We start from the raw sequence: 27,069 nt of genomic DNA, 5'->3' as shown, positions 1-27,069 counted from the left end.
AACAGACGTTTGGTAATGTGCAGGAGCCCATTTTGATGGAGAATATTATGAAGTCAACTGTGTCGTGCTCCTGGATCAGCCAGTGAGACATATTGAGATAAGATTTTCCAGTCACAAATATATGAAAGAAATGGGGTATGATGTCACTGGTAAGGCTCACATCATGAACTTGAGGAAATATTACTGAATGTTTTGATAATAATGAGAATCTTTTTGTGGACAAAAAGCAACATCCCGAGAACAAGAGCTGATATACATCATGCACTGTACTGGCTTATCACCATAATCATTACGATGGAAAACTAAGGAAAAAAAACTGGAAGAATGCACAACTGTTCGTGCATACTTATTACCATTTTATCCATTTACGAGTTGTAACGTACGACGTACAGCTATTGGAATTTGGATTTCCTCCGATGAAATACGACAGGTATCACAGCATCCGGTCGGGACATTTGGTCCAACCTATATTTTTAAGATTACAAATAAGATGTAACGTGTAGTGAGGTTAAACTCAACGAAAGCTTATTTTCCTGAAATGCACACTGCGCAGTAAAAATATTAATCATCCATTGATTTTGAAAACTTTATTTTCTAAGGGAAAGAGGAACAATTTCCACAAACTATACATACACATAGAAATTAGAACTGACTGCCATAGAGCAGTTTGGGTTTACTACTCGTCTACCTCAAATATAATTTCCGAGCGTTCAGATTGCACGTAACTTTTGTTGAGTTAGCCCTACTACCCGGAATGCGTCATATATACTCCATAGTTGACGTAAATTTTACGAACTGCTTTGAGTACACTAATTTATTGAATTAGATATATCCGTATAAAACAACAATTTGGAGTACTTACTTTGGCAATAATGTAATCTACCCATGGTATTGATGACAAGATAATTCCCATAATTAACGTAAATAATCCAAAAACTATAACAGCTAATCGCCCTGAAAGAAGAAGAAAACCATAATTAGTTTACAGATATGGAAAAACTCACAATTTAAGTCAAAGGATTAAAGTATAAATTAATACAAGAAACAAAATAGTATTAATAATACTTTTGGTCTTATAAGGTTTCACTCTTTATTTAAACTTAATTCTCTGGCTCTTCAACCAATGGCAATGATTCTGACACTACCACTCTGCGTCTAATTAATCAAGCTATCTGGTTCTTTAGCCCACAAGGGGCTACGGTAAATACATTCAAACTAGCTCGTGCGTGGTCAAAACATTGGCCTTCTGCTACCCTTAATTTAAAAAGCTCTCAATGCCCCATGGTTATGCCGGCTAGGCTAAAGGAGACTGTGATGATGAGAAATGAAAACTAGTGGAATGAAGAAAGTGGAAGGAAACGGGAGAACCCTGAGAAAACCCATGCATATGCTTACCACAAAGCTTACTTGACGCGAGCTGGGATCTAACTAAGGACCCCATGCACCAGAGGCGAACGCTCTACTACTGAGCCATCGCGGCCCAATACTCAATGTTAAATTCTATGCCAATCTGAGATCATAGTACGTCCTAATCATTTTAAAACTTCTATACATATCAAAATATGTTGAGTGGATAGCTTTTATAAGTAGAGTTAACATGAAATAAAGCAGTTCTTCCAATAAAAACAGATACTTTCACAGATAAAATAGCCTAAGCTCTGGTTTCGTGGCGAACCTTAAGTAGTTAAATGAATGTCAATTGAAACAACCAAATTGGAAATACTGCATAAAGTACATTGAAACCTATAGAAGGAACATGAGGTGGAGGCTACAGCAAGATTACGAACATTGTGACGAAGGTTTTGACTTATTAACAGAGCTTAACGAGGTTCTTTTATTGAAAATCGTATGGAAGCTTCAATAATTGAGGTATTGACAGGTACAAGATCTCACAAAATGAAAATTTACTGTTGTAAATATCCATCCGTTTATCAAGAGTGTTCTTTAGTTCGGGACTGGAGGTGGGTAGGGAGTTTGGGACTGTGTGTTTCTGCATTAGAAGCTTGGGCTTAGAGTTCATTATTCTCAAAGCAGCTTACGCTCACAAATCTCAATAACGCTCGCTATCTTCAGTGAGGATCGCGCTAGCTCAATCTCGTGTAAATTTACTCCATATTAAGATCGCGCTCGCTCGAACTCAGGATTTGACTCGCTATTTACACATAGCGCTCGTGCTTACATGCGTTCGAGCTTAATTATTGAGCTGGAGGAAGATCAAACTCAAGAGCCAGGTTCTCGAATTTACATAATGGCCCATGATAATATAATGCAAATGAAGTATTTACGCTAAAATCGATCTTTGGCTTCATTAAACTGGCTATGAAAAATATTTTCATCAGTTGGACAATACTTGATTCTCGATCAACACCTATTTATTGATCAGTGTTCATGTAGTTTAATTATTGTGACATTTTGCTCCGGTAATTCTTCAGTCTCATCAGCAAGTTCAGGAAGAGTTTTTTTTTTCTTCAATCCTAAGGCACTTCCTTCCTCGCCAAATCTCCTATATGGAGGATGAGTACTTTCTACAATCAATTGAAAAGATATCTGCTATACATGTTTTGGAATGTCGGAGACAGTAAGACTAGACTTAAAAAAATATGTGATAATAAAAAAAAATATTATACAACACTGCAACTAGGCCTAGTCTGTTGTGTTTAATAAATAAATAAATATTCATTTCTTTCTTCGTCCCACAAATAAATATGGAGACTTTGTTGTTATTTTGAAGTTCTTAATTACTTAATTTGGTTGTATGTTAGTTATAATGAATAGTAATATTTTATCACGTAGTTGTCTGTAGTTGTTGATTAAACCATATATCCTGTAAACTACGCACATTTCATTGTCAGATGCTACGACGTCGTTGAAGAAATAGACGCTAACCATATCCCATATCGTGTTTAATTTATAAAAGATACGAAAGAAGTTTCTAAACACGTTTGTCTTGATATTTTACAAATATTTTATGGTTTTCTTTATGTAAAAATCTTAAGGAAACAAAAAAATTTTTCTTACCATGTTTATTTTTGTAGTATAGTATTATTATCGAGAGTGTGTTAAATAAATTGGAAGGATTTTGGGAAAACACATGTTCTTTTTCTTAGCCTGCAGAGATGTGTCCAATGAGAGAAATCGGGAAAGCAACTTTTTTTCTTTCTTTCTTTCTATACAGGTCTTCAAATGAACACCTACATAGAAATTACCGTGGTTGCAAATCCCTTCGAGCTTACGTGACCTTTCTAGTTTTGTCTCCTTTCCTTAAAAAAAAAAAAAAAAAATTGTGGAGGCTATACTGTGTATGAAAGGTTTTTCCTTTTTTTTCATGATTTTTTCCTTCGTTTGTGTAAATATTTTTTTTTTTTTAAAAAATTACTATCTTCAAGTACATAAAAGACATGAAGGTGAAATGTGTTGAGGATTTACTTTCGTTCGTTCAAAAAATTGTGTTGTGAATTTATAATTCATACGGTGAAAGTTCAAAACGATTTACAAATTACTGTTGGGGACTTTTTCCATTTTAATAATATAGTTCAAGATATTTTGAACAGAGTTGATTTTCTTTCCACTTCTTAACATTTTAAGAAAACACTGTCAAAATTCAAGGACAAATTTTACACTTTATTTTTCTTCTTTAATTTATATTAATTAGAATTTTTTTAAAAAAATACAATTTCCTGAAAAGAGTTAAGCGCTCTTAAGATGTTTTCCATTCGCAAGAAATTACACGGTTCAAATCAATTATAACATGTGATCTCGTAACGAGTGGAACTGGCTTTTGATTTTAATTTATTTAATATCGTATACAAAGTATTGGTATTGGATATAATTCTGTGTAAGTATTGGATAATTACATAGAAAAACTGTAAACCTTTCTTTCTGTTTTTGCCATATTTAAGAAAACGGAAAACACGTTTAAGTGGGTTCCGGTGGACTGCTATGTAGCGAACAATTAAATTGTCATCGACTTTTCTTTATAACAAGTTTTCGAAACCTCTAATAAGCTTAAAACTATTATTTAGGTTATCCATGAGACGAGACAGATTAGGATTTAAGATTTTGGGCTCTCAGTATCTATATTCATGTTACCCCTTCATATAGAAGGGATGATGTCCCTTTGTGATCACATTATCCGAGGAAAGGGAAGGAGGGAGGGAGGAAGGAAGGAAGCAGAGTGGGACCTTATGTTGGGTACCATCCCGGTATTTGCCTGGTGTGAATAAAGAAAACCCAGGAAAACTTCACTCAGGATGGCTGGTCTCAAAAAGCTTTTAAACTTTTCGAGCGTGTCTACACTGGGAATTGAACCCCGGGATGCTCGCACGAAAGACGACAGCGTTCGCGACTACGCTACGCAGTCACAAAAGACGAAACAGAACTCGTCAAATAAAAACAGATACACTTCCAAGACGAGACATCACTTTCACAACACCTTTATTAGGGTCCAGACAGCCTCATCTTTTGTCTTATAAGCAATTCTATTGTTATTCTCTTTTGATGTGCAGCTTTGTTTTTTTTCATTTCTATTGAAGTTAAAAGTTTCCGAGTTCAATAACTGTTGGTTCTTTTATTGTGCATTTCAGCATCGAGGCTATATGAAACTTGAATCAATTTCTTAAAAAGTGGGATCCGAACCCGATGGGCTTTCACCTCGGAATTAAACCTGGCTCTCCCGCAGTGAAGATGTATAAACTAACTATATAGCTAAGACGGAACTTGGTTGACTAGTTTTACTTCATCGTTGTTCCTAACTTCAGGATAAAATAAAGTCAAAAGCTTTTTACAAGTCCCAAGTTCAATGTTATCACGCCTAGGCTTAAATATAGCATTTTACCTCAAATTAAACGAAGTATACTGAAGATGAATGAATATTTAAAATATAAAAGATTCAAGTTCTTTAGATTTGTCGAGTAGAAGGTAATTTAGTTTCATTTTAGCATTATATTCCAAGGACGGGCCAGAGCTTTGCATTCTAAGCATTATACTAACCTGCTAATCTAAGCAGTACTACGAGTAGCCTACCAAGCCAGGATGATACCCATAATTACTCCCATAGTAGTACATGGGAAACCGATTTTTGATTGTCCATATCTTGGTATCAACTACATGAATCACCTCCATCAACGAATTCTATTTCTAGCATTTAACCCTCAATATCTTGGCCAAAATTGATCGTGATTCTTCAAGTAATCTCATTGACACACGCACAGGCAGAGTAAATATATACTAGGAATGCAATGGATATACTCGATTGCAATGAAATGAGCTGAGCGAGCTTAAGCAACGTAATCAGTTTATTGTGACTTTTTAAAACAATCAGTATTTTTCATAAGAATCGCACAATTCTTCGTCTTGACCTTTTGTTCCGGCTAAAAAAAGTTTAAAAAATCGTTAGGCCTAATTTGTTTTTAAATTGTGATTAAAATTGTAAATTTTTACGCTAAAAAAATAAAAGGGCTTCGCCGGAATTTTTGAAAATCACGCGCAGATTTTAATTGTTGAGAAAAAAATCACGTGAAAACTTTTTCCCCATGTTAAGTCTATGGAAGCGTTTTTCGGTGATTATTCCTCGATGGTACATCGGATTTTTGATTTCGACCTATGTTCTCACTCAACACGACATACTCTATCAGCGTGCTAAGTTTGGTTGAGATCGGCCAAACGGTCTAGGAGGAGTTCGCGGACAACCAAACGGCTAACCCGAGTATAAGAGCTTCGCTCGCTCAGCTCAAAAAGAGTTTCTGGTAAACCAAAATCTTTAAAAACAAGTACTCCTAATATTTAACTTAACAATTAATTTAGATTCAAGTAACTATTCAGCTGGAGCTTTTTGGTTATCTTTCTCTATAGATGTCTTCCAATAGATAGTTGTCACCAATTTATTAACAGCTTTACATGTAATCCAGTGGAAAGGGTAGTTGATTTAAGCTCGAGCCACATAAGCTTGTGAACGAGATTATTGTGTATCTTGAATCTCCTTTCATTTTATCATCAAATTCACGAATTCTTTAATCATATAGTTAGTTCATTCATTATCGACCTCCTTTAACCCAGTGACTCCCAACTTCTTTTAACTGGCAGCATACCGCCCGCGAAATCCCAATTAATTTTAACTTATTAACTATTTCACCGTAAAAATAAAATGTGTCGTATACATTCTGAACTTACAGGCCTTTTGTACGTCATATATATATATATATATATATATATATATATATATATATATATATGTTTACATTATACAATTTAGCGACACACTCCATGAGGCTGCGCAACACACCTCTCTTGAATCGCTGCTTCAACTTACAGGCTATTATCAGATCATTAAAACAGTGATGTAATGAAGAGAAGAAGTGTCTCATTGAGATCGGTCTCCCAAGATCCGATAAACTACTATGGCAGTGGTGCCCACCCCCCCTTATGTCTATGACGCACCCCCCCCCAATTGTCTATCCGTAGGTGTTCTTCCATGAAAAAAATCTTCTTTTCGAGTAATTTTACCCCCTCATCAAACATATTTATATAGATTTTAACCCCCCCCAAATATTTCAATGACGCAGTTTGCGTCATAGCCCCCCCCTTGTGGGCACCCCTGACTATGGGACTATAACATTACCAAGAAATAACAGTTCACAAAGTCACTATCATTATCGAGGCTCGTAACCAAGGTCACCCAGATTTCATGGACCTCAGTTGTTATTAACTCCGTTCTTTTTACAGAAAATAGACAAGAAGGCTTTCTTACGGAAAATTTGTCCAGAAGGGATGGAGGAGCAGCAAACAAAGTTTGAGGCGGCTCACTGAGACTATCTGCTAACGGATGGAGGGACATGTAATCGAAATTTAATTTAGCTCGTGGACGGCAATTATCAACTCCGGGAAGGGGTCACTAAATTCCTGTATCATCAATGGGCGAAAGTTTATCATTGTCACCGAAATATGTTTAGAAAATCGCTAAATTCATATTTAAAATTTAACTTCATTTACTTCGATCTCTAGAAAAGTTATGATTATTTTGACGCTTCGGAAATTTCAAACTTAAAAAGATAATAATTGAACAAAAAAAATATTTTGTTTTCACGGACCCTTCGACGTATGGGCGACCATACTCGTAACCAGTAGCGTAGCCAGGATGTGTGTTTGGGGGGGGAGGCAAGTGCTGTTATAGGTACATATAGAAAAATTACAAACAAAATAATATATAAACATAAAACATAAAAAAATACAAACATCAAAGTACCAAAGTACATTGTCGGACCTCTTAGGGGGGGGGACCGGCACTTCTGGGCCCCCTTTCCCTACGCCACTGCCAATAACCAATGATGGTAATGATGGAAATTGAGCAAGAAATGATTTATAACTTGTGTAATGTAATATAAAAGAAGCTATTTTTGATTTGTGATTATATGAGCAATTTGTGTTGTTTTTGTATGAAGAAATGTTAAGTTGAAATGTGATTCAGATAATTCTGAATCAAGTTATCGTAAAATACGAGGTTAAGAAACCTTAGTTCTCTTTTATTGTTTATTAGCCGGAGAAAATGCTCAGCTTAATGTGAGGAAACTAAGAATCTAGTTCAACGTAAATATCATCATTCAGAGATTTTTCCCTATCACTATTTCCTCAAAACTTTATTTGAATACCACTCATTTTAGCTTTGGAACCTCTTGTATACAATAGAAGATAATTTCTAACCAAAGCATATATTATCTAATATATAATAGCGTTACAGTTTTGGCAAATTATTTATTCGATAATATAAGCTTTGGTCAGAAATTGTCTTTTATTGCATAAAATTTTATTCTTTCAAACTTTTGGTATTTTCACAGGACAGGTCTGTATCTCAAAACAAAATGACTACTCTTGCATTAAACAAAACATTTTAATATATGGAGGACTTGGATAAACAATCTTTCATATGACTTGTGGAAAACATTTCACAACCATGTTTTTGTATTATTTCTCTATACTTTTGTATTGGTATCTGGATCAGAGCTCGAAATGCATTAGAAATCGTCCACGAAACGAGGGAAAGCAATCAATGCAACTGTGTTTATATTTACAGAAACAGTACGAAGCATGAAAGTTTCTAGTGATAATTAACATTATGGAAGCGCAAAATGAAAGAATATGCAGGACATGTTCACTTCTGTTTAACATTATGGATGGCAAACGTTTGGCTTATATATATATATATATATATATATATATATATATATATATATATATATATATATATATATATATATATATATATATATATATATATATATATATATATATATATATTTTCCTCAGTTTTCTAGGCTTTTCTGCAGAATAAAACACGTTAATTTTCTAAAAGAGCTGCCGTAATGATTACCAGAGATGGGCAAACATCTTTGTCTTCAAACAAATACGAGCTAAATCGAAATAACGCTTTTTGTAATGGCACTAAAAAAAAAGTTACTACACTATTTTATGTGTAAGTTGGTCACTAAAATTTGTCAAATGAATGATAAATGGAAAATAATTTTTACTCTAACACCTTCATTTCTGATGTAACAAGTCTAAGATGACAACATGCGCTTACATGTATAGGCCTATGTATGCCTTTTTATTTATACATGACCACAGAGGCACTGTTCTGTCACCTCTTATTTAACAATATTATTTTTAAATTTCTTTTTAAATTGCGGTTTGCATCCCATTTGGTCACAATTTGTGCCCATTTTTATTGAGTTGGAATTCCGAATTTGTGTGTTACGGCATCATCTCAGTATTCTCTTAATACAATAAAGCTACAATTATCCGGGAGAAGTCGCAATGGTTCAGTGGTAATGCGATAAAGTACGGTACTCACTTCTGGTGTGTAGAGTCCCTTTTTAGATTCTAAATCTTACCAAGAGGATTCTGTGGTGGACAAATACCGTGTGCATAAGTTTTCTTGGCGTTCTTCCATTTTCTCCCATTTTCTTCATTTCACCACCATTTTTATGAGCGAATTCATAGAAATCGAGTTACATAAATTTTTGAATGTAATTTTATGATTTACTGATGTCGATCCGAATGACTGGAGGGTAAGAATAAGGGTAAGTGTAAGAGGGGTGTGTTATAATGCAAAGATCTTTTTCTACCCGTCAATGTCTAAAATTAAGTAAAGTCTGTCATGAAAGAAATTTAATATGGAAAACATGCAAACACAATGATTAAAGTGACAAAAATCAACCACTTACGATTTCAGCGTTGATCAATTACAGACTAAAACAGGTAATAGATAGTGACAAGCAATTTTCTGTTCAATTAAGTTGTCCGAAGAATATATTCTATCTCCACTCTAATCTCTCTATTGAAACCAGAAGCGGTAGAAATCTACTAGCACTTCTGATTTCAGTATTAATTGAAAAAAAATATCACGCAATACACATCAAAACTCTTTCACGTGGTGTACAAGTGACACTGTTGGAAATAGGAAAAGAAAAAAGTAGCATTCTTTCAACTTATATCTACCAATTCAATTTTTCAGCATTATCCTGTAGCATATATTTCGAAGGCTTTCAATCTCAGTATTGTTCTAAGAGTTCATGCCTCACTTTCATACAACGTTACATTCTATACATTTGTTTTTCAACATTTTCTCGTTTCTTCAGTTCTTTGTTGGCCGACAATTTTGGTCAAAAGCTTTTGTGTTTCTTCGAATAGTTTCGTCTGAGCTATTCTGCATTTTACTAGAAATATAGCTTGCTATCCCTAAGTAACATAATTGCTGTCCGTCGTCTACTGGATCTATTTGGATATATTTTTTTGTTTGTTTGTTTGTTTCTTTCTTTTCTTGTGTATCTTATCATAACTTTTATTTTACTCTTGTTAATCTTCGTATTGAATTTAGTTCTAAGCATTTCGTAGTTTCGTTCGATGCCAGAAACAAACATTACCCCCCTCCCCTCCTCCACTGCCGCAAATATAAGCGATCTCACTGAGCACCTACTTACGTATTCTCTGAATACCTTTCTCGTGTTAGCACCAGAGCGAACTGTTAAGGATATGCCTTACGAGTCCGGATTAAGGAGGCGGCTTAGGAGGCCCCGGGGCTCCAGGTGGACAGGGGCGTCCACTCTGATCAAATATCAACTGGCAATATAAAAAGAATCATGAAGATACAATCGTCATCATAAAATAAAATATAACCAAGAATATGAAACATATTCCCTTAACTTTCCTATTGTACTTTCACAGAAATATACTAGAGGAAGTCAGCAAGAGCTTTTTTTTTTTTTTTTAGCCCCGGACTTCCAGATGGGTTAATCCAACCCTTGTTTTACGTTCCACGATTACGTTCTGCAGGCTCAAGGAGGCGGATGATTAATGAAAGTGAGTCATTATGAAAAAATAGTAGAATGAAAACGTGGAAGAAAACTTCGAATCCCGAAAAAGCCCATGGCTACGATGTTATCTATGGTTTGGAATCGAACTAGGGACCAGTCACACAACATATATGAGCGCTGTACCAGTGAACCATCGTGGTCTCAAAAATTAACATAATGTCATTTTGATCTCAATAAACCGTACTCAGGTTCTATTTTATATGGGGTCACATATTGAATAATTACAGTATTTTCTTATCATGGTAGAGTCCTTCGGAAGTTTTGAGCACCACTGAAAACCAATTATTGCGAAACATTAACTAAAGATTTACTTTGTGGTGTACAAACATCGTGTGTGTGGATTTCCTCGGGGTTCTCCCGTTTCCTCCCACTTTCTCCATTCCACCATTTCTCATCACTATCTTCTTTAGCCTAACTGGCATAATCGAGGGACGTAAAACTCAAAGATTTCATTTTTAACTAAATATTTAATTTCACCTTTCTTAACTATTGGGTGAAAAAGTGAAAAAAAATGAAATTGCTTCAAGATTATGTATACGTCTGTGTGGGAAGCTGTTTTTTTTTTTTTTTTAAGTCTTATTAAGAATATAACGGAATATAATTGTAACATTGAAATGCTTATTTCTCATAAGAAATTACAACGCATCTGTACTATCGTACATAATCCAGGTAGCCATTCAGTTTTGTTTCTTCACATAATCAGCATTTAATTTCACAATTTCGTGTAGTAAAGAGTCTTAACCTTTTTTTGTTACTAGATATATTTAAAAACAACACATTGCACGTCTAATAATCATTTTTTGTACCAACCCAGCTCAATGGAAAAACTTTTTTTTTCTAAGAAAAAATGAAAACAAAAACTTGTTATGAAGAAAAACATACCGGTACTTGTTGCATCATAGCTGTGTGTTTATATCTGTATATGTATCAAAGAACGGGCAAAGAATAATTGCCTGAAGGGAAGTTGGATTTCATAACGTATTCAATGTGTTTTTTTTATTCGATTAGTTTTATTTTTATTTTGAGAAATGTGTTTAATCCTGATCGATTAATGGGAATGCTGTTAAAGGCTGTCAATGTACTGGCGTTCCAAAGATGTTCTGTTAAGTGTATAATCCGAGTTTAACCATAGTAAATGTGTTAGGTAATTGATGGTATATTTACAGCATAACAGCATATTTCCAATCTGATTATGTATTTTTTCTCTCCTTTCTAGAACATATATCTAGCAAGATCTCCTTTCTTGATTGTAAAATGTCAAAGAGAAGGTTATGTGAAAGGGTCAGTGATTTATTTAAAGCTAATGGTTTGGTAACGCAGACATTTTCAAAATGATAAAGATGCACTTTTAATAAGTACGCAGTATTCTTGATATGCAATATGTATGGTGCGATTAGGCTTTCTACTCGAGATGCGAAAAAGCTGATTCTTTTGGGATTTAAGTTTTCTTTCCATAAAAGCAGTCTTTTTTTTTTTGGAAGAAAAAAATCACAGTTTTCTGTATATGATTTCCATATTCAAGTACCGTATTGCTTTCCCTGTATTGGATTCTACAAGCACGTTTACAATATTCAGTACTTGTGAGTCATGTTATCTCCAAGACTGGCTGTTTTGATTGTTTCTCTAATTGACGTTACATTGGTTGCTAGCAATTATGAGTTGAAGCGCTTAGAGGATAAAAGATACTATGTTATATTTTTCGAAATGTTGAATTCTGGCGGTTTACGCATGTATTATATGTTCCCAATGAAGAGCTTTGGAAACGATGAAGGGTGTGTGTGTTAACAGACATAGATTTGAAAGTCAATTTTACCGCAATGTACAGTACAGTTTGTTAATAACCACCTTTATCCTCTAACCGCTTCAGTTATGTAACCCACCATATCACAGATGTCAGTTTGGTTGCCTATCTAATCAAATGCTTGGTTGCCCAATTTCAGACTGGCAGGCAAGAAAGAGTAAAATAGGCCAACATATAAACACAAAACAGTTATTTTTTTTATGTACTGAATTTCACATTTTGTTCTATTAGGAAAACATTTTATTCTGAACTTCAGGTGTTCTCTTTGAAACTAATGTGAGTTCAGTTTACGGAATTAAAGCCATTAACGGTTATTTTGTGTATGGTGTTAGTTTAACACGTAATAAAATTTCACTTCTCACATGATTTCTTCTTTCTTTGGTGGTGTAGGCCCTATTGTGCCAAAAATTTTGAAATTAGAAATTCGCAGTCTCTCTTTAATTTAGTCTCAAACGACAAATCAAATCAAATGGTCATCCTACTTCCGCCCTACTGGTTCTACTAGCCCTGCTTATCTTTACCTAGACACATAAACTCGAAAACACGTTTAGAAGAATTCACCTAACTACTTCTAGAGGTTCAATTATATTTAGTCGCTTTGTAATGACACTTTTGATCAATAAAGAACTAAAAAATTATAAAGCTAGACGAAGCTGGAAAGAATATAAGACTCTACCAAGAGTTTTTTTTTATATCATGCATAATGTCTATGTAGGGGGGAGGTCAAACTAGAGATTGAGAAATGCAAATGCTACATAACATTATGACTCCGTCTTCGTGGACCAGTGACTAGTGCGCTCACCTTTGGTGCACTAGGTTCCGAGTTCAGTTCCCGGTGGAACGATATCAAACGGTGTCAGATCCCGTTTTAAACTATAGGTATCGTTGCTAATGAAGGGCGTAAAACACAAATCAAATTAAACTCCACGTTTGTCACTGTCATGTTTCTTTGAATTACCCTCAGCACTTGAGGATTCACAATAGCCGTTGCAGATGATTCTGAATTCCGCGTATTGTCAAATGCATAGGGTTGAGATCAAGTAACCCCAAAACACACTTAAAACCCTATCAGCCTTTTTCCAGTACGGCACTTGGTAAATATGTTATCCAACTAATGGCGTCAGCACCCTAACATTGAAGGTATTGTTACGTAGATCATATCCATCGATACTTGAACATCTTGGACAAGTTCCAAATTTTCCATTGTAGGTAAGGCTTTGGTTATAAACGCATTATGTTTGTTTAAATTCCTTCAGAAAACATAAGAAATCAACAACTGCCCTCCTTCTGCAATATTCTCGAGTATTTTAAAAGTCATGATTTCAAGTTTGGCTTTAATCAAACCTACAATTTCAACCGAAACGTTTCAGCACAACAGCAACTAATGATATCCATGAGCTAGTCTATGGTACTGTAAGATACTACAGCAGTTAGATATTCTTAAACCTCTCATTTCGTCTAAAAACCTTATAGCAGTAACTTAGCTCAAAGAAGATAATCTATCTACATATTCAGTGAAGTAATACTGTTTTGTTATATATTTATTTTAGAGGAAATTGTTAAAAAATATGTTAAGGAAAACACAAAATGATACACTGTATTGCTACTTCAAAAGGGCCGCAGTTTAAATTATTTTTTCAAAGGTATTGATAAACTATTCAATTCTACATCCAATGACATATACCAATCTAATATTCTCTTTAGAAGCTTATCACGAAAAGGCTTAATGTTCAAAATTTCTTTCTTTAGAAGCTTTGGCAGTAATCTTTAAGAACGTGGTATGCATAGAAAATGCTTATTTTTATACATAGTCCCTATTTATTTTAAGTTTAGGAGGAACGTAAGCACCACATGTATTTTGTAATTTGTTAAGATTGGTTTCACTAAATGTCAATTTCTGATGGAGCTAAAGGTGTTGTAACTAAAGCATTTCTGTCCATAACGAAACGAAAGAGCATTTCTCCATTAGCCGACAGAATATAAAAGCTTTTGGTCAACGAACTCTTCGAAAGCATTTTGTTTTCATAGCGAGCGAGCAAGGTCGTTCATTGGAGTTCTTTCTCTTCAGCGTTCCAAAGAGGTTTTCGGCACATTGAATTGTTTTGATTGTACGGTATCTTTTTTCTTCAGTTGTTGTGGTTGTGGTTACGTAACATTTGTATCGTCTCCCTTTCACCTCTTTCTCTCTTTACTGTTTGTCATCGCCCATTGTCTACGGGACTTGTTTGGTCAGCAGGCAAAAGGGACTGACCACGTCACGTCTATTGCCGAAAGCTACAACTTAAAGCACACAAGCACCTGTGAGGATCTCGCTCAATGTTTTTCTATTTACTGCTAGCTAATATTAATACCAATAGTAACAGCACAGAATGGTAATACTAATTACATTCGCTTTTGTATTGAAAACAATCAAGGAGTGCCTATTTCTTTTACATTTGCTTTAACTTGCCTTGTTGGTGATTTGCCATTTGATTACATTTTAAACGTCAATTCACTCTCTCCTTCTCTCTTCCAAGAATGTATTCTTTCATAGGACGTGAGTCATTTAAACAGGAACTAAACAACACAATATGTTTCAATTATCAACGGGTGATTACGCTTGGATGTGGGCTGGGGTGAGTGACTTGAATTTGAGTTTGATATACAGTACTTTAAGACGTAATTAATTAACTGCCAGTGTACGGTACTTTTGTACGGGAAATGTTGAAGGATCAGTTTTAGTATAGTATACATTTCAAACTTAAAATGATTTTAAAGAAAGAAGGGTCAAATTTACTGCTAAAATCCACTGTATACAAATAGAATTTTACTTGTCAGTATCTTGTTTGCTTCGCCATCTCAGAGGTACTAATTGGTTTGTGGATTTGGACAATTTTTTGGTTCGATGACAGGTCATCACTTGAAACAACTTTCTTACATCGAACTTTTAAAAATTCAATCTTCATAAAAAGGAGAAGAGGGGATATTTGATCGTTGTCACTTGTTTCACTGTTGCAAGCACAGGAGCCAAACTACTTTAAATACCTAGGTCTAAATACATTTTCGCTAAGACACTCAATGGGATGAAGTTTCGTCGCTGAAATTTTTATCTTTTATGGAGTCTAATACAAAATGTATTGCCTTTTCACTTTATAATTGATTAAATTGAAAACTTAATTTAAAAAATAGCTCCTATATTTGTGTCCAAAAAATTTCTTGGCTATTCATTAGGAACTGTTAATTGCTACAAGTCAAATGTTCAAATTAATTTCCACTATAGAAGTGAATTGGAATTATCCCATTTCCTCTCCCATTGTCATTCCACTAATTCTTACCTAAACATCTACTTTCATTTGTCATTCATCTCTTTTTGCCTACATGGTATAACCATGGGAGTTAAAAAAAAAAAACACTTCTCATACAGTAACACACGTATAATAACCAATTGCGTGCTCTTACATGATTGAGTTGTAAATGTATTTGCTCCCGGGATCGATTCCCGGTGGAACACCTGACTCGGATACAAACCGGAATAGTGGTTCGGGTCCTACTTCAAACAATAGGTTGAAAGACATTTAATAATTCAAACCAGCGAAATTAATCATCATTCGTCTCTTGTAGTCACTTAGCAAAAGCGTAATAGGACCGAACGTTAAATTTCACTTCATTTTGCAGTGAACGTGATAGACGTGTACGTATGTAGACTTGTGTCCTCTTTTGATAAAATATCAACTTAAATACTCAACTCTACCTTTATTTTTAAGCACCGGGGACAAGACGCTATTGCGTTTAATGACCTACTTTTTCTTCTCAGGGTTATTCGGCAATCCATAATACGTCTAGAATAAATCTCTTTTCTTTTTTCTTTTTTTTTAAGCACTAAACTCCATTGCTTGTAATCACAAACAGATACGTGATGCTAGATCCTAATTATTTGTTACATGAAAAAAATCAGACAAAATTTAAGAAAGCTGAAAATTTATAAAAGAAACCTAAGAAGTTTCATTTTTATTTAGTCATAAGCATTATTACGAGTATGTTGATTGCCGTAAGCATTTTAACTGCAGCAGGCTATTACTTAATGTCAAAGAACTTACATAATCTTTTCTAGAATTACTATAGAGAACTGTAGTTAATGTAATTACATATCTGTTTTAGAAAAAAAAAAGATGATGTTTCAGTTAGCTGAACGTTAGAAAACAAGTTTTCCGCGGTTTTTTCGTGACGTGAATGGAATTCTATATACATATTCGCAAGGAACATCTTCAAATTCCATACAAGGACGCCGTAAAAAGTGTAACCATATGTAGGCTACGGCCTGCGTGTGTGTTCACCATTGTATGTAACGTCATGTTGGTGCGAAATATGAACGAGGAAGCGCATTTAGGCGCGTGTCTATGGAAGTTATCTTATAAGTTACAGTCATGGTAGAAAAAAATCTTATTTTGTAATGTACGTAAAGCAAATGTGTCTAGTTCAGAGTTTCTTAAATTGTTTAAAACTGAGGTCCACTTTTACTACAATGTTCTATTATCACCCTAATCTTACCACCCTCCCCCCCCCTTTGAAAGCAAGTTTATCATTTTTTTAAAAAATAAAATATAGTTTTTAAATGAAACCAGTATATTTATTATTTTAAAATATAATTAAAACTTAACTTTGTATTGGTATTGATGGAAATAATTATAATCAATTTGAGGAATATATATATAAAATGATCGAAAATAACCAATATTAGAGAACGCTTCAATAATAGCAAAAAGAAACATATTACTATTTTTTTTCTTATCGAAGTGGGTAATTGACGATAGCAGATTATATTTGATGGAAGTTCAAAAATATCTGCAATTAGGGTTGCCTATGTGACAGGCGCTGAGGCTGTGTCATTCGCAGAAAGATATTGTGAAATACTGTAATATCTCGTCTGGAAAAGTATATATGTTTGTATTAAAAAACTTCTGTCTCGTTTTGTCTAGTCAGCTACCTTATCTGAACAATAGTATATATATATATATATATATATATATATATATATATATATATATATATATATATATATATATATATATATATATATATATATATAATCTCCAATGCGCATATCTATTTTCGATGTCAATTAGGGATTCCAAGATAAGCCGTCATCATTAGAATTGCAACCCCCATTTCACCACTTTTCCACACCGACTTTCCGTAAATTCTTCCTTAGGAGTAGCTTGCGTCACAAAATCTATATATTATTCAAAATTTAATGTTTCTAAGCTTAAGAGTCTTCATCCAGGCGAAATTAAAATACCACTAATTTTACAGTAATTATGTGATACCTTCAAATAGATAAAAGATAATTGAAATATGGAACAAGAGCGCCCTAGACAATATTATTTTGCGTGAGGTACCGTTACTACAAGTCACCTAGTAGCTTTCAGTTTTCAGCCGTTTAGAAACGCGAAAATAAATTCCGATTTTCAAAATGGCTCGAAATCGAAAGCAGATAAGTGTGTCGTGATAACGGTTTCTCATGTAAAATAATATTGTCTAGGGCGCTCTTGTTCCACATTTCGATTATCTTTTATCTATTTGAAGATATCACATAATTACTGTAAAATTAGCGGTATTTTAGTTTCGCCGGGATGAAGACTCTTAAGCAGTTTAGCCTAGACGTTGGTTAGTCAGTACTTATTTTATGTATAGGAAAATGAAGAATTAAACTAGATTTCTAGTTAAATGTCCCACGATTATGTACTAAGGTGTGGGGAGACTGATGATGGTAATGAATTAAAAGAGAGAATGAAGAAAGTGGAAGGAAACGGAAGAACACCGAGAAAACTCCCGCATACTTTATTTACCCACAAGACCACTTGGTGCAAGCTAGGATCGAATCAGGGACCCCATACACTGGAGGTGAGAACTCTGAGTCATAGCGACCACTTTATGTAGGCTACCTAGGTATATAGATTATGGATTCATTATAAACCAGTTGAGAATGCTCCAATAACATTGCCAGAATGAACTTAAAAAGAATGGAAAGATGGAGCTGGAAGGATAACTGTGATTGTCCTTACATGTAAAAGTAAATCTTTTAATCCGCACCTTCTGTTTCTTGCAAATATAATTTCTTTATGACTTAAGGCTCCTATGGCTCCGAGATATGGCTCCTTAAATGTCCTGAAATTCGAACTTTTTTGGTCAATATCTTGTGGAACGGTCGCCAGCAGCCAGTTGGTCAGTGGCTACTGGTTACTATTTGGTACCAAAATGTTTACCATCCTCTTAGGTATTAACACCAATATCATCTCTCTAAGGGGGGCGCGGCGGCTCAGTGGTAGAGCGTTCACCTCCGGTGCTTGGGGTCCCTGGTTCGATTCCAACTCGCGCCGTGTGGACTTTGTGGTGGACAAACACCGTGTTCGTGGGTTTTCTCCCTGTTTCCTCCTACTTTCTTCATTCCACTATTTCACTCATTTTTCATTATCACCGTCTCCTTTAGCCTAACCGGCATAATCGTGGGACGTAAAACTGAAAGATTTCATTTCATTTTCTTCATCTCTCTAAGAGCATGGTAAACATTTTGGTACCGATATTAACTAGTGGTCACTGACGAAACCAGTGACCAGTTGGACAGTGATTACCGGTTACTGTTTGGTACCAAAATATTCATCATCCTCTTAAGTGTTGATCAACACCAATATCATCTCTCTATAACTTATGGTTCTCGAGATGTGTCTCCTTAAATCTCCGGAAATTGGCCATTTTTTGTTCAATATCTCGGAAACGGTAAGTGTGATGCAAACAATTCCATCACTTTCTAAGATAGCTTTTGATGTTCTATTGAATGGAGGGCTCAAAATTGAAAAAAAAAAGCATATAACAGACAGACAGACAGACAGACACACACACACACACACACATATTATATATATATATATATATATATATATATATATATATATATATATATATATATATATATATATATATATATATATATATATATATATATATATATATATATATATATATATATATATATATAGAATTCAGTAACAAACTTTTTAATTTCGTTGAATATTCACCACAGTTTAGTTAGCTAATTAACATTCATCAGATATGAGAATCACTTCGTACAGCGGATTATCGAGGGAGAGTTATATACTGTATATAGGCCTATATAAGATTTTAAAGAAAAATCCCAATAATTATTATAATCCCCGTAAAGCAAAAATACTAATTATATTTTTACCCTGATAATTAACTTTTCATGCTTACAGAATTAAAAGATAGTTGTATGTAATTTCTTATGACAAAAACTAGACAACATGTCCTTTGCTTGTCTATTGAATCGCCGCCACTGATTTTGTAGTCAAGCACGCAAACGAGAATATGGATGAGGAACAAGTAAGTAGCTGCACAGGCATTTGTTTTTTGCGGAACTACACACTGCCTGTGAAAGCCTCGGCCAGGATGGTCGGCAAAAAGCAGGAAACAAATCCACTCGATTTCTCCAACAAATGGTCTTACAGGCAGCGAAAACTATTACACCATCTGGACTGGCAGGAACAAAAATACATATATAACCCACCTCAAGTATGTATACCAGGTAATCATAAAACGGACTTCAGTTAATAAAGTATGAAGAAAAGAATCCTTGTTGAAACTTGGTCCGATCTTACGGATAAACGTGGAAATAGAAGATGCGTTTTTTGACTCACCGATTATGATTGAGCACGAGATAAAGTAAAAACTGAACTATCACCTATCTTTCATGGTCAAGGGCGTGTTTTCCCCAGGATCAATCCTCGGAGAGGGTGTCTACCTCGAACAGAAATCTGAGTAGTGGTTCGAATCTTATTTGAACAACAAGCGCCGTGTCATATGGGCTTGCTACTAGAAAGGGACAATAATAAGTTCCAATCATTCATTCATTTGTTCAGTCAAAAATAAACTATTCAGCTTGGTCTTCAATATATGTGTCCTGTAGATTAACAGACCTATGATGGATTAGCGGAATGCAAGCGAAAATACTTTGTGAAAAATAAACACACCATAGTATACTACGAAATGGCTAGGAGGGACTCACTTCTCATTGGGACCACTTTCAGAATCTCCTAAACAGTCGTTTGTTTATACTTTAGATTAAAGTAAGTTCAGAAAATAAGAAGTCAAGAATATAAGATAAACTGAAGTTACCACCCCAAATTCTCTCTTCCCTGTCTTACCTTAATGTTCTGGCTACGGGCCAGAACTCAAACGAAATGGCATTGCACTTTTGCCGCTACATTATACTGCTTCACTACTAATGCTTCCACTCCATAATCGAGAAGTTTTGGTTTCGATATCTGCAGTCAGACATGATTACAGAAGTTGAATTATACTCTACATACTAATACAAGTAGTACTGAGGCACGTAACCAAGGTATAATTTTGTTCATCATTCACAGCTGGGCAGAATACAGAAACATTTACCGAAAGATCACTGAATACATTATAATCAATGATGTACGCAAGACGAGTTTCTGGGGTTTTAATCTTAACGCCCTTTAACCAGTATAGGACTGGCCACGTTCAAGGCCCTTGGCGCGAATCCTTAAAGGCACCCATATTATATAAGTGACAAAATCATATTTTCTGTATTGAATAAATATGTAGTAGAAAGCAGATCGCAAAAAATTTACAATGATACTGAGACAATCAAACGTAATCGTAAAGTTACTTCGGGGGCCATTGTTAAGTCCGAAGTTTTACTGATTCACGGGACCGTACTGATATGAGCAAGGGAGGTCCGAGAAAACTTTACGGAAGACTAACTTAGGCTTCCGCAACCCTTTTGGTAGGAAGACTCAAGGAAACATTTGCTATCGCGATAATTCGACCAAGGCCTACAGGTCCTGCGTCTCGTGATCCCTGCGGGGCCCCTACGGGCCTCGGGCCTTTGGCGATCGCCAAGTAGCCAACGTGGTTAGTCCGGCACTGCCTTTAACAAGATATTATGTAAAAATAAATTAAGATATGTATGGTGGGGGGGGAGGCAGTGGCGTAGGGAAGGGGGGGGCCCGGAGGGGCCGGGCCCCCCCAAAGAGGTCCGACAATGTACTTTGGTACTTTGATGTTTGTAATGTTTTATATATTTTTATGTTTATATATATTTTTGTTTGTAATTTTTCTATATGTACCTATAACAGCACTTGGGCCCCCCCCAAACACACATCCTGGCTACGCTACTGGGGGGAGGGGATATGGAATGATATGAACTTAGGATCTTGAAATCCCTCTTGGCCCTTGATAAAAGTCTGCGTTCTCTACTGATTTGAATAATATACATAATGGAACTTTCCAGATTATTCTTGCAACTGTTCAATTCAGTGACTTGTTACTGACATTCGTCATGAACACGACACTTGACAATGACTTTTTCTTTTAACGAGGAAAGACTAGTGAAACTCACCTAACCTTCTCTCGTTGTAGGAGTACATTAGGTCAACAGGGTTGGAAATGGCCGTCACCACTAGTAGTCACTGACCTACCTCTAAAGCAGCACTAGGCCATCAATTACAAGAAATCCTTTGATAGACACAATTTAACCTATGTGAATTTTATAAAGTTACACTCAGAATTGCGGAACAAGTTGTATACAATGCCTCCCACTCAACACTCAAGTACGTTTCTTCTGATTCTTAGTAAAATTTAGATCCAACTCAACAATCCGTTGCCTATCTAGATATGTTGTAAATTTTATCTAATATCATATAATAACATGAACGCCCACAGATTACTTTCTATAAGGAGATACCAAATTTATGTCAGAAAAACTAGAACCCAATAATTATTTGTCACATAATGCATAGTGGCTCAGTGGAAGAGCGCCTACCTTTGCTGTATGAGGCTTTTTGATTCGATCCCCGGCCAAGTAAGTTTGTGGTGGACAACATCCTGTCCGTGGGGTTTCCTCGGGATACTCCCATTCTTTCCCACGCTATCATTCCACCAATTCTTGCATATCATTCACTTGTTTTATCTATCGTATCCCTCACCTTAAGGGGTATAATTGCGGTACGTTACACTGAAAGATTTCATTTCATTTTCCTATCTCACAGTGTAGCTCTAAGCGTATTGACTAGATTGGAATTCAGAGTCTCTTTCAGCATCAAGGCTATGTGGGACATGGATCTACAATCTTAGGGTGGGAATCAAAACCAATGTAATGAGTTCAAATTTCAATTTCTTCCCAGCGCGAATTGAACCCGAGATCTCATGTATAACAAGCGCGAACACTAACAACTCGATGAGGTGGTAAGGGCTGTAAAGATGTATGGAATGCTAAGAACTTCTACCCAATGAACGTTGAAATTTTGTGATTGAGACTTTTAGACATCTTCATTCAAATATTAACAAATAGAATGAAACAGCATGCATCACTTGTACGTAGTGAAAAACTTTCGTCTTGTATTTGTATTTCTCTTAATTATTTAAAGTACACAAAAATCTTAGGAGGAGCGATGCTACTTATTGGCCCATCTCCGTGAGTGTTTATGCATTCTAAAATTATCAGATTTTGCTAAGTGGCAATACATGAGAAATAACGAAGTCCACAAACTATTTGTTGAATGTTGATGGCCCATGCTTGAGCAATCATTGGGTACACATGTACTTCTGGCATTCCCGCTGGACACGTAAATTAGACGAACGGAGGGAAAGAAAATAGGAGTTAGAATGGAATATTAGAAATAAAATGTTAAGAGCAGAGAAGAACTACTAATGAATTATGAAGAAATAAAGGTAATGAAAGGGAAATTAAAGGAAAACGATGGAACATTCTGTGATCCTAATTAGATACACATTGATCTGTTGAATCTCTTCACGTTTTCTCATAATATGTAACATCAGGATTAATTTGAGTGAAGCATAGTTTAGCACACAGACTTCAGTAGTAGTAATATCTAGGGAAGCGCACGAGACTCGACTTGCGGCTGTCTGGACTTGAAAATTTAACGTGAAAATAATTCCTCGTCTCGAAATTTTATCTCTCTGTATTGCGAGAATTCTTTTTCGTCTCGAATCTCGCCGAAAAAGTGTGAACCCTAGGCGTCGTGCTCAACCCTAGTTATATCCTAACCCCTCTATAGAGAGACTGAAGTATAACACTTCTGAAATAGAATAACTTCCTAATTGCTACAAAATTATGGGTCAAAACAAACTGTTGAGTCATTATCGGGAATGAAACCCAGGACCATGTGCAAGAACTAATCCGTTACAGAGACAAGGAAATCAATTGGAACTAGCAACATTCAGTCTATTTGATGACTGTAATAACGTTAATACTAAAATTGTGACCTCGAAATCTTACACATATTATACGTAGAACACATACAAAGTGTAATACTCAATTACGTTGTATGTGTAATATGCCTAACTTAAACCACAATAGAATCATAATATATCGGGGAAGTATGTTGGTATATATTTGAGACAACCGAAAGTTTATTTTGCATTCACTGTGATACTTTATTCTGCACAAAATAAATTTATTTACTTATTATATATATCAGTCATTTTGCAAAGGGGGTCGCGCTAGTTCAGGCTCACTATACTCAATGAAGCTCCAGCTCCTAATCTCAATCAGGCTCATGATAGCTCAGGCTCACTATCTTCAATGAAGCTTGCGGTACTCAATCAGGTTCATGATAGCTCAGGCTCACTATCTTCAATGAAGCTTGCGCTTCTGATCTCAATCAGACTCACTGTCGTCAATGAAGCTTGCGTTCCTGATCTCAATCAGGCTCACTATCCTCAATGAAGTTCCAGCTCCTAATCTCAATCAGGCTTATGATAGCTCAGACTCTCTATCTTCAATGAAGCTTGCGCTTCTGATCTCAATCAGACTCACTATCGTCAATGAAGTTTGCGTTCCTGATCTCAATCAGGCTCACTATCTTCAATGAAGTTCCAGCTCCTAATCTCAATCAGGCTTATGATAGCTCAGGCTCACTATCTTCAATGAAGCTTGCGCTTCTGATCTCAATCAGACTCACTATCGTCAATGAAGCTTGCGTTCCTGATCTCAATCAGGCTCACTATCCTCAATGAAGTTCCAGCTCCTAATCTCAATCAGGCTTATGATAGCTCAGGCTCTCTATCTTCAATGAAGCTTGCGCTTCTGATCTCAATCAGACTCACTATCGTCAATGAAGCTTGCGTTCCTGATCTCAATCAGGCTCACTATCCTCAATGAAGTTCCAGCTCCTAATCTCAATCAGGCTTATGATAGCTCAGACTCTCTATCTTCAATGAAGCTTGCGCTTCTGATCTCAATCAGACTCACTATCGTCAATGAAGTTTGCGTTCCTGATCTCAATCAGGCTCACTATCTTCAATGAAGTTCCAGCTCCTAATCTCAATCAGGCTTATGATAGCTCAGGCTCACTATCTTCAATGAAGCTTGCGCTTCTGATCTCAATCAGACTCACTATCGTCAATGAAGCTTGCGTTCCTGATCTCAATCAGGCTCACTATCCTCAATGAAGTTCCAGCTCCTAATCTCAATCAGGCTTATGATAGCTCAGACTCTCTATCTTCAATGAAGCTTGCGCTTCTGATCTCAATCAGACTCACTATCGTCAATGAAGTTTGCGTTCCTGATCTCAATCAGGCTCACTATCTTCAATGAAGTTCCAGCTCCTAATCTCAATCAGGCTTATGATAGCTCAGGCTCACTATCTTCAATGAAGCTTGCGCTTCTGATCTCAATCAGACTCACTATCGTCAATGAAGCTTGCGTTCCTGATCTCAATCAGGCTCACTATCCTCAATGAAGTTCCAGCTCCTAATCTCAATCAGGCTTATGATAGCTCAGACTCTCTATCTTCAATGAAGCTTGCGCTTCTGATCTCAATCAGACTCACTATCGTCAATGAAGTTTGCGTTCCTGATCTCAATCAGGCTCACTATCTTCAATGAAGTTCCAGCTCCTAATCTCAATCAGGCTTATGATAGCTCAGGCTCACTATCTTCAATGAAGCTTGCGCTTCTGATCTCAATCAGACTCACTATCGTCAATGAAGCTTGCGTTCCTGATCTCAATCAGGCTCACTATCCTCAATGAAGTTCCAGCTCCTAATCTCAATCAGGCTTATGATAGCTCAGGCTCACTACCTTCAATGAAGCTTGCGATACTCAATCAGGTTCATGACAGCTCAAGCTCACTATCTTCAATGAAGCTTGCGCTCATAATCTGAATCAAGCTTACGTTAGCTCAGGCTCGCTATCGTCAATAAAGCTCGCGTTCATTAACCTCAATTGACACGTGCTCACAAAGGGCTCAAGTTTGCTATAGTCTATAAGGCTTGAACTCGCTCGTAGTTATTACCATCAATCATATTGGGGTTCAAGCTCACTCAGACTCGAGCTTCAGCTCGCTATCAACTTAGAGAGCTCACGTTTAACTATTGTTAAGCTCGAGAACTGGGCTCCCAAATTTGGACTTAGCAAAATATACTTCGTCGAAGCAATTGCGCAAACGTAACAAACCCACAAACAAAAAAAGGTTTGTCCATTTTGTATTATGTCAAAGTCGCTAAGGGCAAGAGGCGTGACCTACCATAATCAAGAGAAAATCTTCCGCTGTAATCAAGCCCTAGGGCTGTCCTAATTAGATATTGCTGTGTTCTCATTACAGGGGACAACCAAGGTAGTATTTTGCCGCTGTTATACTGTAATTTAAGTAGAGAGACCTAATAATATTACCGTCAAAATGTATTGTGTAATGTGTAATGCTTACTTTATCAATTAGCTTACGTTCTCGCAATGAACTAGTTTACATAGTCAGTATGTATCATAATGTTGGCTAAATGTAACATTGTTATGAAGTATATTATGGGTGTAACCAGGGGCGTACCCACGGGGAGGGGGGCCCACCGTGTCCGGACTTCCCCCAAAATTTCTAACAACATACGTTTGTACACTTTTCCAATAAAACTCTACTTGTTTAATAAGGAAATGATTAATGTAGCACGAAAATTTGATCTTACAACATTTGTACTCTTTCTCTTCTAAAAACAATCTAGTTCTATTTTTTTCTGAAAATATAAGTGAAAGTATTTTACAATTACTTTATTGTCTTTTCGGATGTAGAATAATACCCGTTTAATACTACATAGGCGTAGTGGTTTATAGTATTGGACTTTGCCCCTCCCAACAAATATTTGAGTTTGCACCTGGGTGTAACACTAGTCCGAATTAAGTCCTTTAAAGGATGAGCAGTTTCTTTGTATTATTATTATTATTATTATTATTATTATTATTATTATTATTATTATTATTATTATTATTATTATTAATATGGAAAATTACGAACTGTTATTGAATAACCCAAGTAGCAAAATTGGTCAAGCGAATATGCAGTAATCGTCAGACAATAGGTTAACCTTGGAATCGAAAAGCCAAAGATTTTCGTAGCCAAATATTTAGTATTATAAGGATTGCTTAAAAGGTAAAAGTATCAATGTTGAGCCTTGGTTTATTGTCCTGTATGTGTTTGAGTGACTGATTGAAGATTACACACTAGGGATGCGCACGAGACAAGATTTATGGCGGTGTCGTCTCGAAAATGTGCTGTAAAAGTGATGTCTCGGCTCGAAAAAAATGTATATTTCACTATTGGAAGAGCCGTGTCTCGAAAAATCCTGTCAGGAAAATCCTGTCTCGACTAGACTCGTGCGCATCCCTAATTAGCACCTCTTTGCAGAGCCGAGGTTACATAACCTAAGGAAAACCTACCATTGGGAATCGAATCCAGAACTAAGTCCAGAGAAAGCACGTGTGCGTTAGCTACTAGCTCTCACAAAAGAGATACTTTTCCCGAATTAGGGTTTCAGCAACACTTATTTCTTCAAAACGACAGAAATTTTTATGGGATTCCTCTAAAATTCATTG

At 35.8% G+C, this 27,069-nt stretch overlaps 1 protein-coding gene across 1 annotated transcript in view; it reads right to left on the bottom strand.

The window, feature by feature from the left end:
• Positions 1 to 27,069, bottom strand: part of dsb (scavenger receptor class B member debris buster) — a 134,819-nt gene that overhangs the window by 81,870 nt on the left and 25,880 nt on the right. Inside the window, exon 2 of the mRNA XM_081728164.1 lies at positions 863 to 954. Coding sequence (XP_081584290.1) covers positions 863 to 954 — 92 coding nt within the window. The remainder of the gene's footprint in view (positions 1 to 862; positions 955 to 27,069) is intronic.

The sequence above is a fragment of the Thermobia domestica genome, chromosome 10, assembly GCF_964235325.1.
Source record: "Thermobia domestica chromosome 10, izTheDome1.hap1.1, whole genome shotgun sequence".
Lineage (NCBI taxonomy): Eukaryota > Metazoa > Arthropoda > Insecta > Zygentoma > Lepismatidae > Thermobia > Thermobia domestica.
Note: the sequence above shows the minus strand (reverse complement) of the source record. Positions and strands in the feature narration are given on the sequence as shown.